The 18328-nt window shown below is 44.1% G+C and overlaps 1 protein-coding gene across 3 annotated transcripts in view; it reads right to left on the minus strand.

Annotated features, from left to right (window-relative positions):
• Positions 1-16560, minus strand: part of LOC132805832 (SWI/SNF complex subunit SMARCC2-like) — a 157866-nt gene extending 141306 nt beyond the window's left edge. For all 3 annotated transcript variants that reach the window (XM_060821126.1, XM_060821125.1, XM_060821124.1), the window contains exon 1: positions 16397-16560. In XM_060821126.1, coding sequence (XP_060677109.1) covers positions 16397-16507 — 111 coding nt within the window. In that variant the 5' untranslated portion in view covers positions 16508-16560. The remainder of the gene's footprint in view (positions 1-16396) is intronic.
• Between the last annotated feature and the right edge of the window lie 1768 nt (positions 16561-18328).

The following is an 18328-nucleotide window of genomic DNA, read 5'->3' on the forward strand; positions in this document are numbered from 1 at the left end:
TGATCTACAATTTTATATTCGGTTCTAATTTTATAAATAACACATTTTACAAATTCCACAATGCCAACACCAGACGTGGTCATCAACATACAACATGAATATGCCAGAAAGTTTTCTGTTTAACACCAATAAAACATTGCGCATTTGTTTAAATTCCATCTCCAGACCCAAAGCAATATGCTTGACTCTCAGCTGTCCTCTGGGCAATAAGGGATAGACAATAAATGCTGGTCTAGCCAGTGATGTCCACCTCCCATGAATGAATTAAAAATCTAGTTTAGCTTCTGTAACTGCTGCTTCTTTGACCGATTGTTAAAACATCTCTCTTGAACATATCACTCTGCAAAGCATAGCTTTTATGTGAATTCATCCACATTTCCACGAATACATGGACAGAAGAGCTAAAAAGGATTGCTTTTCTTGCTGTGGGAGAGTCCATTCTAACATCTATACCAGTGACTCCTTAAAACTCAGAGCAACAACCTCAATTTAACCTTGAAGTCCCACCTGCAAGGACATATTGAGGACAAATGCACTTCTGCAACCGAGCTGGTTCACTCTTACCTGGGACCCTAGAATAAATGTCCAACTCTCACCAAAGAATCAATTTCCTTTGTTATGCCCCTCTCACATACAGGTGTTTCTCAGTACTGCTTGTCTATACTGTGAATGCACAAGAGTTGGTGAGTTGGGGAAGTTGGGTGAGTACAGGCAATTCTTCTGTAATGTGATGGTTCTTGTGCAGCTCTGCATTATAGAAAAATTGTGTTTTAGAGACAGCGCTTTAAGCGTAGGCAATATAATCGTGTTACAGCTAACACACGTTTTAAAAGTTCAAGCTTTAGAATCAGTGTCCCCAATTCATCAAATGCGTTACAGCAAATTCGTGTTAACGAAACACCTGTTATAGCAGACTGACTTGCATAGGAATCTGAATTTCTCCCTCGTGTCTAAGTTTATGTTGAGCAATTAACTAAAACTTACAGTTTCAACTAGATAAGTTACTATGTGAAGCCGGTTGGTAAGACAGAAACCAAAGTTTATTAATGACTCAGTCTTACAGTTCCTTCATGCACCAGTCCCAACTGTTGCCCCCTTATCTAACTAATCAATTAATCAATCAAGGCCAAAGTGAGGACTGCAAATGCTGGAGATTGGAGTCGGGGGGTGTAGTGCTGGAAAAGCACGGCAGGTCAGGCAGCATCCGAGGAGGAGATTCGATGTTTTGGGCAAAAGCCCTTCATCAGGAATGAGAAGGGCTGATGAAAGGCTTTTGCCCGAAATGTCAATTCTCCTGCTGTTCAAATGCTGTCTGACCTGCTGTGCTTTTCCAGCACCACACACTCAACAATTAATCAATCAATCCCAATCACCCACTTAAGTTGCTAAACACCAATCAACTTTTTAAATATTTATTATAATACCATCAACCTTGCGTATTTGCGCTTTTTTGTTTTGAACAAAAAAATTAGGACATGTTTAATCACAAAGTAACCCCAACAAAAGTTGCTTTTTCTTTCTTCCTTTTCTTACTGCATATAATAATTGCCCCCCCCCCCCCAAGGTTCTCCATGAAATTATTGGCGTAAGCACCCTTTCTTTTGAATTAGTCTGACAGCTGGTGATTTGTGTCTATCCACTTTATTTTGGACATCTTTCTTTCTCAGATTTACTTCTTACTAGCAAGGTCAATTCTCATTCTTTTCTCAGCAACCCCCTTTGCTGAGAACAAGGAAGGACCGATAAAAAGGGTGAGCCTCATATTTTCTGCGTCAGCTAAAGACTGGAGTCTGCATTTTTCTGAACTGAACTTCTTTAAGGTTTTATTCACCCTCTCCTCAACACTTCTTCAACAGGAGCACACTTCATCACAGCACTTATCATAACTGGCACTGGGTTGAGTTTGAGGGCACATCCAGTTTAACTGTCCAATCAAATTTCTTGTCTGTTCCTTGGATGCAAAATCATCTTTTTGTGGGGACCTGACACAATGCATCAGGATGCAATTTACACTTTCCACTTAAGACTGCTGATCTAAAGTCACTCCTGATTTTTCTGCTTGATGTCTAATTTTATATATTTAAAAGCCCACAAAGCTTGACTTCCAACTGTAAATTCCCTTTTTATTTTAAATACCACACATCACTGAAATTCCATAAAAACTCCCCATGTGCATCTTAAAATGCCTGGCCATTTCCTTCTGTGATACCAGTAGAACATTGCTGGTCTGCTTTAAGCTGAAGTCAACCTACTTTCAGCAAGATGGACCTAACCGAGAATTACCATTCTGTCATTGCACCCATAAATCTCCACAGCTTCCCTTCTACACCACCTGCTTCTTTTGGTGGTTTCAAAAATACTTGCTTTTCACAGTTTTCACCCTGTAAAATTGCAACTTTTATATTTTTTTTATTCACTCATGGGACGTGGGCATCACTATTGCCTGTCCCAAGTTGCCCTTGAGAAGGTGATGGTGATTCTTAAACTGCTGCAGTCCATGTGGTGTCAGTAGACTCTCAATACTATTAGGGAGGAAATTCCAGGATTTTGACCCACTGACACTGAAGGAGCGACAACATATTTCCAAGACAGGGCAGTGAATGGCTTTGAGGGGAACCTGTGGGTGATGTCCCCATGTATTTAATAGCCTCGTCTTTCCAGATGGTAGTGATTGTGGGCTTGGAAAGTGCTGTCTAAAAATCTTTGGTGAATTTCTGCAGTGCATTCTGTAGATATTACGGCTACTGACCATCAGTGGTGGAGGGAGTGGAATTGACTTATGATCCCAGGATTATGTCGCTATAAGAGCTAAAGAGATCTTCAACTTCACTCTTCCTGCAATAGGGGGAAGGTACTGTAACATCTTGATGAGCAAGCTTTTCTCCAAAACTCCAAACCACAAGTCTGGCTTTAGCCTTATATGTTCTATCAGGAAGCACGTTTCCTATGCAGATCCATCTGTCTGACAAGGCTAGCTGTCTTGTATATGGTATCTTAGTGTAGACATCAATATTTTTTCACCCCAGCTCTCCAACTCTTTTTGTCATTCTTTATCAACTTCTAATTTGTTTATAGCCATTAAAAATCTCGATCATAATGAGAAAGTATATAAGGTATGAGCAGGTAGGGAAAGAGTTAGGTTTTGAGTTTTATGAAACAAGAGATTCAGCTGAGCATGACTCAGATCAGATAAGAACATGCAGTTAACAATAGGGTGCTGGAGGCAAGGGCAATGGGTTAACAAGGCGGAAAAGCATTCATTATTAGAGCCATTTAACACAATTGGAAACATTCATTATGTAAGGTCATTTAACATGGGGAAAAGTATCCATTATGTGAAGCCAGTTAACACGGTTAAGAACTTTCATTGTATAACAGCAGAAGGCTTAACCTCTACTAACGACACTTGCTGATTGTAAGTCACCCAATCAATATGTATTGTTGCTTTATCTGGATACTCCTCGCTGTAAGTGACTATATAATTCATTAAGAATCTGCTATTCCAGAGAAGACAGTGAACTCATGTCTATGTGTACATGGGCGACTGTTCTCTCTCCCCCCTCTCCAGAGCCCGGAATAAAGACGGAGGTAAAACTACTGTGTGTCTGAGCATTTTGCTTCAACTGAGGCAGAAATGGGACCACAACCAGGGCTTTCACTTCCCGCGATATTCCCAGCCCACTTCATTGTCCTTGTTCTTGTCCAATGATGACCTCTACTGACCTTTCCGTCTCGTTCTGGATTATTTCAAGATCTCCCCTTCCAATGATCAGAATTCCTTCTGTAAGTTTGTAATCTTTTCCAAGGATTATGCTCACTTCCAGGTCCACTTTCAGAACTCGGAGTACACTTTTTAGCCTCGGACATCTTTCCCTCCTTTTGCCAACCCATGGATCTTACGTTCTGTCCCTTACCTTGCACATTAAGGCAATTTTGTTTTGCCAACGTCTTCCCTATAATTGTGGCATTCTTCAATTCACTGGCTCTTCCTGGCATGCATGTTACCTTGGTGCCTATATTTAGTTGTTATCTTGTGTGGAAAATAGCGTTATTCTGTCTTTGTATCATTTTGTCCATATTCAGTCAGCCCTGCACCTGCCTTAATCTGGTCCTCATTATTATGCAACATATGTACATACAAACTGCATGGTGCCTCATTGCTTTCTATGACGTGTCCAGATTCTGTCAGTGTGTACTCATCACCTCAAGGAATGCACCCCGATAGTTTGGTTGCTATGCTGTAAAATTAATTTCTTCACTACTACCTGTAACCTGAGGTGGACCTTCCCATTCATTTTCTGTCCCCCCTCTCTATAATACTCCACGTCTCCTGGATTAATATTTATTTCTGAGGGCTATGCTGTCAGGTTGGATAAATTTTCAGTGAAATCTCAACTTCAGTGAATGCCTTTCTCCCTATGTGCAGGGCATTTAAGTGCTCAGACCAAGTGAAACTAAATGCAGTCCTTTCTTAAACGGAGGGATATTTTGCATCAGTATTTACTGTGGAAAAGGATATGGAAGATATAGACTGTAGGGAAATAGATGGTGACATCTTGCAAAATGTCCAGATTACAGAGGAGGAAGTGCTGGATGTCTTGAAATGGTTAAAGGTGGATAAATCCCCAGGACCTGATCAGGTGTACCCGAGAACTCTGTGGGAAGCTAGAGAAGTGATTGCTGGGTCTCTTGCTGAGATATTTGTATCATTGATAGTCACAGGTGAGGTGCCAGAAGACTGGAGGTTGGCAAACATAGTGCCACTGTTTAAGAAGGGCGGTAAAGACAAGCCAGGGAAATATAGACCGGTGAGCCTGACCTCGGTGGTGGGCAAGTTGTTGGAGGGAATCCTGAGGGACAGGATGTACATGATTTGGGATAGTCAACATGGCTTTGTGCGTGGGAAATCATGTCTCACAAACTTGACTGAGTTTTTTGAAGAATAACAAAGAAGATTGATGTGGGCAGAGCAGTAGATGTGATCCATATGGACTTCAGTAAGGCGCTCGACAAGGTTCCCCATGGGAGACTGATTAGCAAGGTATACAGGGAGAACTAGCCATTTGGATACAGAACTGGCTCAAAGGTAGAAGACAGAGGGTGGTGGTGGAGGGTTGTTTTTCAGACTGGAGGCCTGTGACCAGTGGAGTGCCACAAGGATCGGTGCCGGACTCTCTACTTTTTGTCATTTACATAAATGATTTGGATGCGAGCATAAGCGGTACAGTTAGTAAGTTTGCAGATGACACCAAAATTGGAGATGTAGTGGACAGTGAAGAGGGTTACCTCAGACTACAACAGGATCTGGACCAGATGGGCCAATGGGCTGAGAAGTGGCAGATGGAGTTTAATTCAGATAAATGCGAGGTGCTGCATTTTGGGAAAGCAATTCTTAGCAGAACTTATACACTTAATGCTGAAAATGTGTTGCTGGAAAAGCGCAGGTCAGGCAGCATCCGAGGAACAGGAGAATTGACGTTTCGGGCATAAGCCCTTCTTCAGGATTCCTGAAGAACGGCTTATGCCCGAAACGTCGATTCTCCTGTTCCTCGGATGCTGCCTGACCTGCTGCGCTTTTCCAGCAACACATTTTCAGCTCTGATCTCCAGCATCTGCAGTCCTCACTTTTTTTTAGATTACTTAGATTACTTACAGTGTGGAAACAGGCCCTTCGGCCCAACAAGTCCACACCGACCCGCCGAAGCGCAACCCACCCATACCCCTACATATACCCCTTACCTAACACTATGGGCAATTTGACATGGCCAATTCACCTGACCCGCACATCTTTGGACTGTGGGAGGAAACCGGAGCACCCGGAGGAAACCCACGCAGACACGGGGAGAACGTGCAAACTCCACACAGTCAGTCGCCTGAGGTGGGAATTGAACCCAGGTCCCTGGCGCTGTGAGGCAGCAGTGCTAACCACTGTGCCACCGCGCCGCCCACTTTCTCCTAATACACTTAATGGTAAGGTCCTGGGAGTGTTGCTAAACAAAGAGACCTTGGAGTGCAGGTTCATAGCTCCTTGAAAGTGGAGTCGCAGGTAGATAGGATAGTGAAGAAGGCGTTTGGCATGCTTTCCTTTATTGGTCAGAGTACTGAGTACAGGAGCTGGGAGGTCATGTTGCGGCTGTACAGGACATTGTTAGGCCACTGTTGGAATTTGCATGCAACTCTGGTCTCCTTCCTATCGGAAAGATGTTGTGAAATTTGAAAAGGTTCAGAAAAGATTTATAAGAATGTTGCCAGGGTTGGAGGATCTGAGCTACAGGGAGAGGCTGAACAGGCTGGGACTGTTTTCTCTGGAGCGTCGAAGGCTGAGGGGTGACCTTATAGAGGTTTATAAAATCATGAGGGGTATGGATAGGATAAGTAGACAAAGTCTCTTCCCTGGGGTTGGGGAGTCCAGAACTAGAGAGCATAGGTTTAGGGTGAGAGGGGAAAGATATAAAAGAGACCTATGGGGCAACTTTTTCACGCAGAGGGTGGTACGTGTATGGAATGAGCTGCTGAGGAAGTGGTGGAGGCTGGTACAATTGCAACATTTAAAGGGCATTTGGATGGGTATGTGAATAGGTAGGGTTTGGAGGGATATGGGCCGGGTGCTGGCAGGTGGGACTAGATTGGTTTAGGATATCTGGTCGGCATGGACAGGTTGGACTGAAGGGTCTGTTTCCATGCTGTACATCTCTATGACTCTAAGTGAAGGAATGTTTTGATTTTTCCCCAAAACATATTGATATAGGAGTGCAGACCCCCATTTCCCCAACAACACTACTTTCAGTGAGTTCTTCACCTGGACTGCCCATGCCACAGCAGATGAGAATTTACAACTTGGATGTTTCTCTTGGATTTTATGAAGCTATTACCACATGATTTCTTTCACACACTCAATAACTAAAGGGACTTTCTGCTACCCTGTCTAATACCACAATGTTCGTAATTTTTCTCTCTCACACACACACTCCGAAATTCATTATTGGAAAATTGTCAATTTGGAAGTTAGCCATTGTCTCCAGTGTTTTGTTTCAGATTTCTTGCATCCACAGTATTTTGCTTTTACTCAGGGATTTGTCTGCACTGCTTGTGCAGCCAAGACTTGTGTGAAACAAACACAGAATGCTAGAGAAACTCAACATGTCTGGCAGCATCTGTGAAGACAAGAACTAATGCTTCAAATCCAGTATGACTTTTCTTCAGAACTGAAATGTGTTGGAAAATACTTTTGACAGAGGCCTTGTATAGAGGCCCAACTCAAAAGACAAAGACTCTGTTAACAGTGGTGAAAGAGAAAAGTGGAACTAAAATGGATTAGAGTTAACGTGCCAAAGAGAGAGAATGGGAGCTTTCTACCAAGAGCAAAGTAACAAGGCACAGCAATGTGTGTGCATGTGCGTACTGGGTGGAGGGGATGAGAATGTTAGAAAAATGGAGAATGGACATAATACACTCAGTTTCTTAAGTTATGGAATTCAATATTGAGATTGAAGCTGTGAAGTGTTTAAGTTAAAAATTTAAGGTGTTGTTCCTTAAGTTTGCATTGTGCTTCATTGGAACATTGCAGCAAGCCCAGGACAGAAATGTTAGCCTGAGAGCAAGGTGATTTATTGAAACGCCAAGCAACTGGAAGGTCAGAGTCTTACAGAGACAGCAGAGATGTCCTGCAATACAGTCACCCAATCTGCATTTGGTCTTACCAATGTAAAGGTGACTACATTGAGAACCAGCAAATACAGACTCGATTAAAAGAAATAAAAGTAAAACTGTGCTTTGTCTGGAAGATGTGTTTGGGGCTTTGGACCATGAGGAGGGAGGAGGACAAAGGACAAGTTACATCTTTTGCAATTGCATGGAAAGGTGCCAGGTGGACGTATTAGGAGTAGACCTGAGTGTGATGGAAAGAACTGCCTCTGCGGAATGCTGACTGTTGAGGGGAGGGGAGATGTGTCTGGTAGTAGCATCCTGCTGGAGGTGGAAGAAATTTAGTGTAGAGACTAGAAGGGTGGAAACTAAGGACAAGGGAAGGCATATCTTTGTTCTGGGAAGGAGGGGAAAAGGGTGAGGGCAGAAGTGCAGGAGACGGGTTGGATACAGCTTAAGGCCCTGTCAACCACAGTGAGAGTGAGGTCCTCAGTTGAGGAAAAAGGAGGTCATGTCGGAGGCAGGCCATCGAAAGATAACATCATCAGAACAGATGCAACTGAAAAACTGGGAGAATGAAATGGAATTCTTGCAGGAAGCAGGGTGTGAGGATAGATTGTCAATGTAACTGTGAGAGGTGATAGGTTTTCAGTGGTTAGCTTATCCTCAAAAAATGAAACCAGCGAAGTCAAGGAAGGAAGAGTCAGAGACGGAGAAGGTGAAGGAGAGGAGGATAGAAATTGGAAGCAAAACAGATTAATTTTTCCTATTCCACACGAGAGCAGGGCACAGCATCATTGTCTATGTATTGGAAAAAGAGTTGTGGCTGCCGGCCCAAGTAGGATTGGAACGAGGCATGTTCTGCATACTCCACAAAGAGACGGGCATAGCTGGGAACCATGTACCCTTGGCTACACCCTGGACTTGGAGAAAACAGGATGAGTTAAAAGGGAAGTTGTTCAAAGTGAGAATGAGCATGGCCAGACAAAGGAAAGTGGTAATGGATGGAGACTGCTCAGGCCTCTTTTCAAGGAAGTGGTGGGCAATGGGTGTGTAGAGGAATTTCACATCCATGGTGAAGAGGATTCAGTTTGGACCAGAAAACCTGAAATTGTGCAACCGACGCAAAGTGCGAAAATAATCACATATGTTAGTGGAAAGGAACTAAACAGCAGAGATGGGGAGGTGGAGTAGAGTTAAGATAGGAATAAATAAGTTCAGTGGGACTTGATTGGTCTGGACAGTTAAGTTTCTTAGGCAAGGACTATATTATATAACTAAATTAATCAAAAGCATTTTTTAAATTAACACAAAGATTACAAGACAGTGTGTCATGGCTGCAGCCTACAGGAACTCATGAATACTACTGCAATCGCAACTGCAGGAAGTGTCTGTGGCTTCAGGAGCTTGAACTCAAAGCTTTAGAGCTGAAGACTGAGCTGCCGGCATCAGACAACAACAAAGTTACCAGTACACTACATCCTAGAAGGCTGTCATCTGATTTGGTCAATGCTAAGGACAGAAGGGTGTGACTACAAGTCAAGCAGGGAGAGGGATCAAGAAGTCCTGATGAAGGGTCACTGCATCTGAAACATCAACTCTGCTTTCTTTCCAGATAAGCTGGGAGAGAAGTAGAATCCAGAGAGCTGTGGTGTTGTCTGGCTAGTGCCAACTACCAAATATCCGCTTTTTTGAGGGGCTGGGGTGGTGGTATGCAGCATAAGTACTAAATTAAAAGCAGAACTTCCAGGTTATTACCAGAGCCACATTCAAATGGGTAGTGGATAAATAATCTTACAGAGATGAATGTGTGGCTGATAAACTGTTAGGGAAAATGTACATCATACTCAGGAAGGACAGGAGGCTGGGAGAAAGGTGGTGGCAATGGTGCTGTTAGTTATAGTTAAGAAATTCACAACACCAAGTTATAGTCCAACAGGTTTATTTGGAAGTACTAGCTTTTGGAGTGCTGCTCCTTTGTCTGGTAGCTAGTCATCTGATGAAGGAGCAGCACTCCAAAAGCTAGTACTTCCAAATAAACCTGTTGGACTATAACCTGGAGCTGTGTGATTTTTAACTTTGTACATTCCAATCCAACACCAGCAGTTGCTCATCATTAGTACCATAGTTAGAGATGACCTTACTTTTAAAGTTTACGAAATAGAATCAGTTTGAAAGGAACTAAGAAACAACAGGGGGCAGACATATGTGATGGGTGTTGTTTATAGGTCAACAAACACCAGTGATCACGTATAAATTAGAAAATTATATGTGTAACAAGGAGAACACCAAATCATGGGGGATTTCAATATGCATATAAATTGGGTAAGTCTAATTCATATTAATGAGTGGAGTATGAATTATTCGAGTGTAAGGGAGATGGTTTTATGGAGCAGTATATTGAGGAACCAACTAGGAAACAGCCCATTTTAGAGCTAGCATTGTGCAATGAAAAAGGCTAAATTCATAATAGTGTTGTAAAGGTGTCTTGAAGAAAGAGTAACCATAACATAACAGTATTTTCTGTGAAGTGTGAAAGTGACATAGTTCCATTACAAATTAGGGTCTTAAATCAACACAAAGAACACTGTAGGGTATCTAATCTAAAAAAATATATAAAGCTATAAGGAGCAAATTGGACTTGGTGAATTGGGAATTTACATTAAAAGATATGACAATAGACAGACAATAGCAAAGGTTTAATGAATTAATACAGATATTACAACAAAAAAAATCCCTTATGCACAAAAACTCAGCAACCAAAAGTGCTCCGACTGCTGCTAGTAAAAGGAATCAAGAATTGTATTAGACCAAAGGAAAAGGCCCACAAAGTTGTTAAACGGTACACCTGAGAACTAGGAGGATTTTGGCATCGTGCAAAGGAAGACCACAAAAAAACTTTAAAAAAAGAGGAAACAGAATATATGGATTATGAGCTTTATAACCACTGGGGAAAAAAACAGCAGGACTAGCAACATCTGTGGAAAGAAAGCAGAGTTAACAATTTGAGTCCAGTGACCTTTCTTCAGGATGGAACGGGTGAGGGTAAGGAGTAAATAATTGGTAGAGATGAAGCCTAGAGAGAAAACAACAGTTGGACAAAGGAATGGATAAAGGTAGGTCTGAGAAAATCAATAGCTGCTTATGGGGACCATCAGTAGGTGACAATGGGTTGTTTGTGGTAGCAGCCCAGGTGATGACAAGGCCTGGTGTGCGGGGGTTGGAGTAAGGACATGGGAGAGGATGTGTTCAGGCTGTAAAATTATCAAACTTGATATCAAGTCCCAAAGGCTGCAGGGTTCCCATATGGAAAACGAGGTGCTGTTCTTGCAGTTGCACTGAGCATCGCTCGAGCACCGCAGCAAGCCTGAGATGGAGATGTTGGCCAGGGAACACAGTGGGGTGTTGAAGTGGAAGCTCAGGGACATTTTTGTGGACAGAACGCAAGTATTCCGCAATGCAGTTGCCCAGTCTACATTTCATCTCAGTCGGTATATATCGCACACAGAACATAGAAACGTACAGCACAGAACATGCCCTTTGGCCCACGATGTTGTGCCGAGGATTATTCCTAACCTAAAATAAAATAACCTAACCTACACACCCCTCAATTCACTGCTGTCCATGTGCATGTCCAACAGTCACTTAAATGTCCCCAATGACTCTGCTTCCACCACCACAGCTGGCAACGCATTCCATGCATTCACAACTCTCTGTGTAAAGAACCTACCTCTGACGTCTCCTCTATACCTTCCTCCTAATATCTTAAAACTATAACCCCTTGTGCCAGTCAATCCTGCCCTGGGGAAAATTCTCTGGCTATTGACTCTATCCATGCCTCTCATTACCTTGTATACCTCGATCAGGTCACCTCTCTTCCTCCTCCTCCTCCTCTCCAGAGAGGAGTCTGAGCTTAGTCAACCTCTCTGTGTAAGACAAGCCCTCCAGTCCAGGCAGCATCTCTTTGCACCCTCTCCAAAACCTCTGTATCTTATAATAGGGTGACCAGAACTGGACACAATATTCCAAGTGTGTCTCACCAGGGTCTTGTAGAGCTGCAGCAAAACCTCGTGGCTCTTAAACTCGATCCCCCTGTTAACAAAAGCCAAAACACCATACGCTTTCTTAACAACCCTATCCACTTGGGTGGCAACTTTGAGAGATCTATGCACTTGAATACTAAGATCCCTCTGTTCCTCCACACTGCCAAGAATCCTGTCTTTAATCCTATATCCAGCATTCAAGTTCAACCTTCCAAAATGCATCACTTCGCATTTATCCAGGTTGAACTCCATCTGCCATTTCTCAGCCCAGCTCTGCACTGCAGCCCACAATAACCCTCGATACTATCAATCAATCAAACCTCCAACCTTTCTATCATCGACAAATTTACTAACCCACCTCTCAACCTCCTCATCCAAGTCATTTATAAAAACTACAAAGAGCAGAGGTCCAAGAACAGAGCCATGCAGGATACCACTCATCAATGACCTCCAGGCAGAATACTTTCCATGTACACCCACTCTCTGCCTTCTGTCAGTCAGGCAATTCTGAATCCAGAGTCAAAGCTCCCTGTATTCCATACTTTTTTTTAGATTAGATTAGATTAGACTTACAGTGTGGAAACAGGCCCTTCGGCCCAACAAGTCCACACCGACCCGCCGAAGCGTAACCCACCCATACCCCTACATTACCCCTTACCTAACACTATGGGCAATTTAGCATGGCCAATTCACCTGACCCGCACATCTTTGTGACTGTGGGAGGAAACCGGAGCACCCGGAGGAAACCCACGCAGACACGGGGAGAACGTGCAAACTCCACACAGTCAGTCGCCTGAGTCGGGAATTGAACCCGGGTCTACAGGCGCTGTGAGGCAGCAGTGCTAACCACTGTGCCACCGTGCCGCCCTCTAACTCCTGACTTTGTGAATGAGCCTACAGTGGGGAACCTTACCAAATGCCTTGAGGAAGTCCATATACACCACATCCACTGCTTGACCTTTGTTGACTTGTCTCATCACTTCAAAGAACTCAATAAGATTTGTGAGACATGACCTGCCCCTCACAAAGCCATGCTGACTGCCTTTAATCACGCTATGCTTTTCCAAACAGTCACAAATCCTATCCCACAGAATTCTTTCCAAAACCTTGCTGACCACCAACGTAAGACTGACTGGTTTGTAACTGTCAGGGATTTCCCTACTCCCCTTCTTGAAAAGAGGAACAACATTCACCTCCCTCCAATCCTCCTGTATGACTCCCATGGAGAGTGAGAAAGCAAAGATTTTCGCCAACAGCTAGGCAACCTCCTTTCTCGCTTCCTGGAGCAACCTCAGATAAATCTAGTCTGGCCCTGGGGACTTAGCAATCTTAAAGTTTTCCAAAATTTCCAGCACAACTTCATCAATCGTGATCTGTTCAAACCTGTTTCCCAGCTCCTCAAAGTTCTCATTCGCAACACTGTCCCTTTCCTTAATGAAAACCGAAGCAAAAAAACTCATTTAAGGTTTCCCCTATCTGCTCAGGCTCAATGCACAAGTTCCCTACGCTATCTCTGACCAGCCCTACCTTCTTTCCGGTCATTCTCTTATTCCTCACATATGAGTAAAATGCCTTTTGGTTCTCCCTAATCCTTCCAGCCGAGCCTTTTTCGTGCTCCCTCCTGGCTCTCCTCAGTCCCTTTCTGATCTCCTTTCTAGTAAGCCTCTTCAACAATCCTCTATGTTGAAGATGCGGAGGGAGGGGATAATGATAGGTGGAGATGAAGCTGAAAGAGCCTCCTAACACCTTGTTTTCCAAGCTAGAAACAGTTCTGAAGAAAAGTCTTGAACACAAAACGTTAACTCTGTTTCTCTCCACAAATGCTGCCAGACTTTTCAGCATCTACTTTGGCTTTTTGAAAAAAAAGACAGGATCTGGCCAAAGTGGACTGGGAGCAGTGACTTGCAGGAAAACCCACACTACAGCAGTGGGAGACACTCAAATGGATGATGAGCGTTCAGGGCCAACATATTCCCATAAAGATAAAAGCGGAACTAGTAGGCGGCAGCACAGTGGCTCATCAGGAGACTGTCTGTGTGAAGTTAGCACTTTCTCCCCATGTCTGCGTGGGTTTCCTCCGGTTCCCTCCCACAGTCCAAAGATGTGCAGGTTAGGGTGGATTGGCCATGCTAAATTACCCATTGTGTCGAGAGATGTGCAGGTTAGGGTGGATTGGCCATGCTAAATTGCCCATAGTGCCCAGGGATGTGCAGGTTAAGGTGGATTGGCCATGCTAAATTGTCCCATAGTGTCCAGGGATGTGCAGGTTAGGGTGGATTGGATATGCTAAATTGTTCCCATAGTGTTCAGAGTTGCATTGGTTAGAGTGGATTGGATACGCTAAGTTGCCCAGTGTCCATGGATGTGTCAGGTAGGTGCATTGTTCAGGTGTAAATGTAGAATAATAGGGTAGGGGATTGGGTCTGGGTGGGTTACACTTCGGAGGGTTGATTTGGACTTGTTGGGCCAAATGGCCTGTTTCCACACCATAGGGATTCTATGATCCTGAGATGTGAAGGGAAATGCAGGATTGGATAAGGGGAAAAAAAACAGGAAGCTAATAGATACCAAAGGCTCAAAACTGTGGATAACCTCGAGGAATTTAGGAAGTGTTGGGAATTGCTTCTGAAAGAAATTAGGAGTACGAAGGGAGGATATGAAAAAACACTGATGGGTAACATTAAGAAAAATCCAAAAGCATTTTTAAAGCATATTAGGGCAGTCAATGGCCCCATAATATTGCTAGACTATTAATCCAGAGACCCAAGTGATGTTCTTGGGTTAAAAGAAACAAAGAACTGCAGATGCGAGAAATCAGAAACAAAAATAGTTGGCTGGAAAAATTCAGAACTGAATAAGGACTGTAAATGTTAACTCTGTTTTCTCTCTACAGATGCTGCTGGACCTGCTGAGATTTTTCAGCCGCCTCTAATTTTGTTTCTAATATTCTGGGTATCCAGGTTTGAACCTGGCCATGTCAGATCACGAAATGTGAATTCAATAAAAGTCTGGAATTAAGAGTCTAATGAAACTATTGTCGACTGTTAGAAAAACTCATCTGGTTCACTAATATCCTTTAGGGAAAGAAACGTAATATTAGATTAGATTAGATTACTTACAGTATGGAAACAGGCCCTTCGGCCCAACAAGTCCATACCGACCCTCTGAAGAGCAACCCACCCAGACCCACTCCCCCACACATATCCCTTCATCTAACACTACGGGCAATTTAGCATGGCCAATTCACCTAACCTGCACATTTTTGGACTGTGGGAGGAAACCGGAGCACCCAGAGGAAACCCACACAGACACAGGGAGAATGTGCAAACTCCACACAGACAGTTGCCTGAGGTGGAAAGTGAACCTGAGACTTTAGTGCTGTGAGGCAGCAGTACTAACCACTGAGGCACCGTGCCGCCCATAATGTTGACACTTAATTGCCCTCTGAAATGGATAAGCATTCTCAGTTGTATCAATCACCAGAAAGCAAAACAAGGAACGAAAACAGATGGAACACCTGGCATCAACCGAGGCACCAGAGACAGCAAAGGAAAAAACAGCCCTGTCAACCAAAGTCTTCCTGACTAACATGTGGGGACTAGTACCAGGATTGGGAGAGCTATCTCATAAGACCAGTCAAATAACAGCCTCATGTAATCATATCTTAAAGGCAACATCCAGACACTACTATCACCTTCCCTGGATACATCCTGTCCCACAAAAAGTCAGACACAAACATGGCAGCAGAGTGGTATACAGTCAAGAGAGAGTTGTCCTGAACATTGACTTCAAACACCATGAAATGTCATAGCATCAAATCAAGCATGGGCAATTATAACTCTGATTGATTACTGGATAGCATCCTCTATTGGCTGATGAATCATTACAGTTAAACGTCATATGGAGAAAGTACTGAAGGTGGTAAGGGTGCAGAATCTAATCTAGGTAGGGGCATTTAACATCCATTACTAAGTGATTTGGCAGCAGTACTACAGATTGAGCTGGTCATGTCCTAAAGGACGTAGCTGCTAGACTGGGTCTGCTGCAGGTGGTGAGGGAACCAACAAGAGGGAAAAACCATACTTGACCTCACCCTCACTAAGTTGTCTGTCGCAGGTAGGACAGAAGGTGATGGAGGAGGTGGGGTGTGGGAAGGGGAAAATGAGGTGGGCTTATGGCAGAAAAGGGGAATTGTGTGTTTATGGAGGGAGGGGAATTACAGGGGATGGTGGGTTTATGGGGATAAAAGGTTTTTTTGAGAGGAGGGGCGTTTTCAGGGGAGGGGTTTTTCAGTGCTTTTTAAAAAAAAGATGATTGGTTGTTTTAAATAAACCTTCTGGATTGAAGGCGAAGTTGGTTTGGAAAGGGGTTTGAATTTTTTGAGAGGGAAAGGTTTCAAACGGGGCAGATTTTTTTTTGAAATGACGATAGCAGCTTTTAAGTGGGGACCTGGGAAGCAGAATTGATCCACAGCTTCCGAGCATGAAGTGAGGAATGGAAACGTCTGCCCTCTGATTCCGAAGTTTCTCCGTTCCGCAGCAGGGGATTTAATACCGTCGGCTGGGCAACCCAACAGGAAGCTCCGAGGCCGATGTCAAGGACAGGGAAAGCCCAACTTCTAGCCGCCTCCCGCCATCAAGATCCGGTCCAAGGCCCCATAAACATCGATAGCCTCACCCTCTCTGACGCACTCCATTCGCATCTCTTACCTTTTTATAGTTCTTCCCCAGCCACAGGCGCACATTATCAAACTGCGACACCGTATCTGAGGCCTCGAAATATTTCACATTCGGGCCTCCGTCCTTCTTCCGCACCGCCATCTTCAATAGCAATTCACTGAGACAAGATATGGGCAAAGAAGCAGCAAACAGCACCACCGTCTGGAAAGGAGTGAGACTGCAGGAGCAAACAGCACCACCGTCTGGAAAGGAGTGAGACTGCAGGAGCAAACAGCACCACCGTCTGGTCAGGAGTGAGACTGCAGGAGCAAACAGCACCACCGTCTGGTCAGGAGTGAGACTGCAGGAGCAAACAGCACCACCGTCTGGTCAGGAGTGAGACTGCAGGAGCAAACAGCACCACCGTCTGGTCAGGAGTGAGACTGCAGGAGCAAACAGCACCACCGTCTGGTCAGGAGTGAGACTGCAGGAGCAAACAGCACCACCGTCTGGTCAGGAGTGAGACTGCAGGAGCAAACAGCACCACCGTCTGGTCAGGAGTGAGACTGCAGGAGCAAACAGCACCACCGTCTGGAAAGGAGTGAGACTGCAGGAGCAAACAGCACCACCGTCTGGTCAGGAGTGAGACTGCAGGAGCAAACAGCACCACCGTCTGGAAAGGAGTGAGACTGCAGGAGCAAACAGCACCACCGTCTGGAAAGGAGTGAGACTGCAGGAGCAAACAGCACCACCGTCTGGTCAGGAGTGAGACTGCAGGAGCAAACAGCACCACCGTCTGGTCAGGAGTGAGACTGCAGGAGCAAACAGCACCACCGTCTGGTCAGGAGTGAGACTGCAGGAGCAAACAGCACCACCGTCTGGTCAGGAGTGAGACTGCAGGAGCAAACAGCACCACCGTCTGGTCAGGAGTGAGACTGCAGGAGCAAACAGCACCACCGTCTGGTCAGGAGTGAGACTGCAGGAGCAAACAGCACCACCGTCTGGTCAGGACTTGGAGGTGCTAGTGTTGGACCGGGGAGGACAAAGTTAAAAATCACATAACGCCTGGTGATAGTCCAACAGGTTTATTTGGAAGCACTAGCTTTCGGAGCGCTGTTCCTTCATCAGGTGGTTGTGGAGAATAAGATTGTAAGACACAGAATTTATAACAAAAGTTTACCCTGTGATGCAACTGAAATTATATATTGAAGAAGACCTAGATTGTTTGTTAAGTCTGTCATGTTTTAGAATGACCATGTTGGTATCAGTTCTTTCATATGTAAATCCCAGAACTTGTTTTTCAAGTTATATACTCAAGTGAACTGTTATGGACTAGCTGAAAATGTGTTGCTGGAAAAGCGCAGCAGGTCAGGCAGCATCCAAAGAGCAGGAGCTCCAGCATCTGTAGTCCTCACTTTCTCCTGTTATGGACTAGGCCAGGCCACTCAAAACATTCTTAAGCAGGCAGCCCAGACAATAACTTTGCAATTTGTTTCAGTAAGTTTACAGTGAAAATTACCCGGAGTAAGGTAGCGAGGTTGACTAAAGCAGACAAAAAACTTACTCTCAAAATTATACAATGAAACACAAAAAACAGAATAAAGAACCCTTTCAGAACTCAGTCTATCCAAACTAGACTTAAGTATGCTGTTCTGAATATACACAACAGTCCTAATAAGCAACCCCCTTTTAAAATACAATGCAGGTTGAAGTTAGAAGGACAGAAGAGAGAGTTTCCACACAGCTCACTGTTGAACTCCCAACCAGTTTTGGACTGAACTAAACTGCTCAGCTAGAGAACTGACCACTCCCCTTTCATTATACAGGTCACTTCTAAAACATGACCATTTTGGCCTGAAATCTCATCTGTATATATATAAAAGCAAATGACCTCGCAAAATCCTTTTCATCTCTGTTCCAAATCAGACTAACTGGAACTGAGTGCGGTTTATTACCCCTCTGAAAAAAGAACCAAGGACCTTG

The sequence above is a fragment of the Hemiscyllium ocellatum genome, chromosome X (genome assembly GCF_020745735.1).
Source record: "Hemiscyllium ocellatum isolate sHemOce1 chromosome X, sHemOce1.pat.X.cur, whole genome shotgun sequence".
NCBI lineage: Eukaryota > Metazoa > Chordata > Chondrichthyes > Orectolobiformes > Hemiscylliidae > Hemiscyllium > Hemiscyllium ocellatum.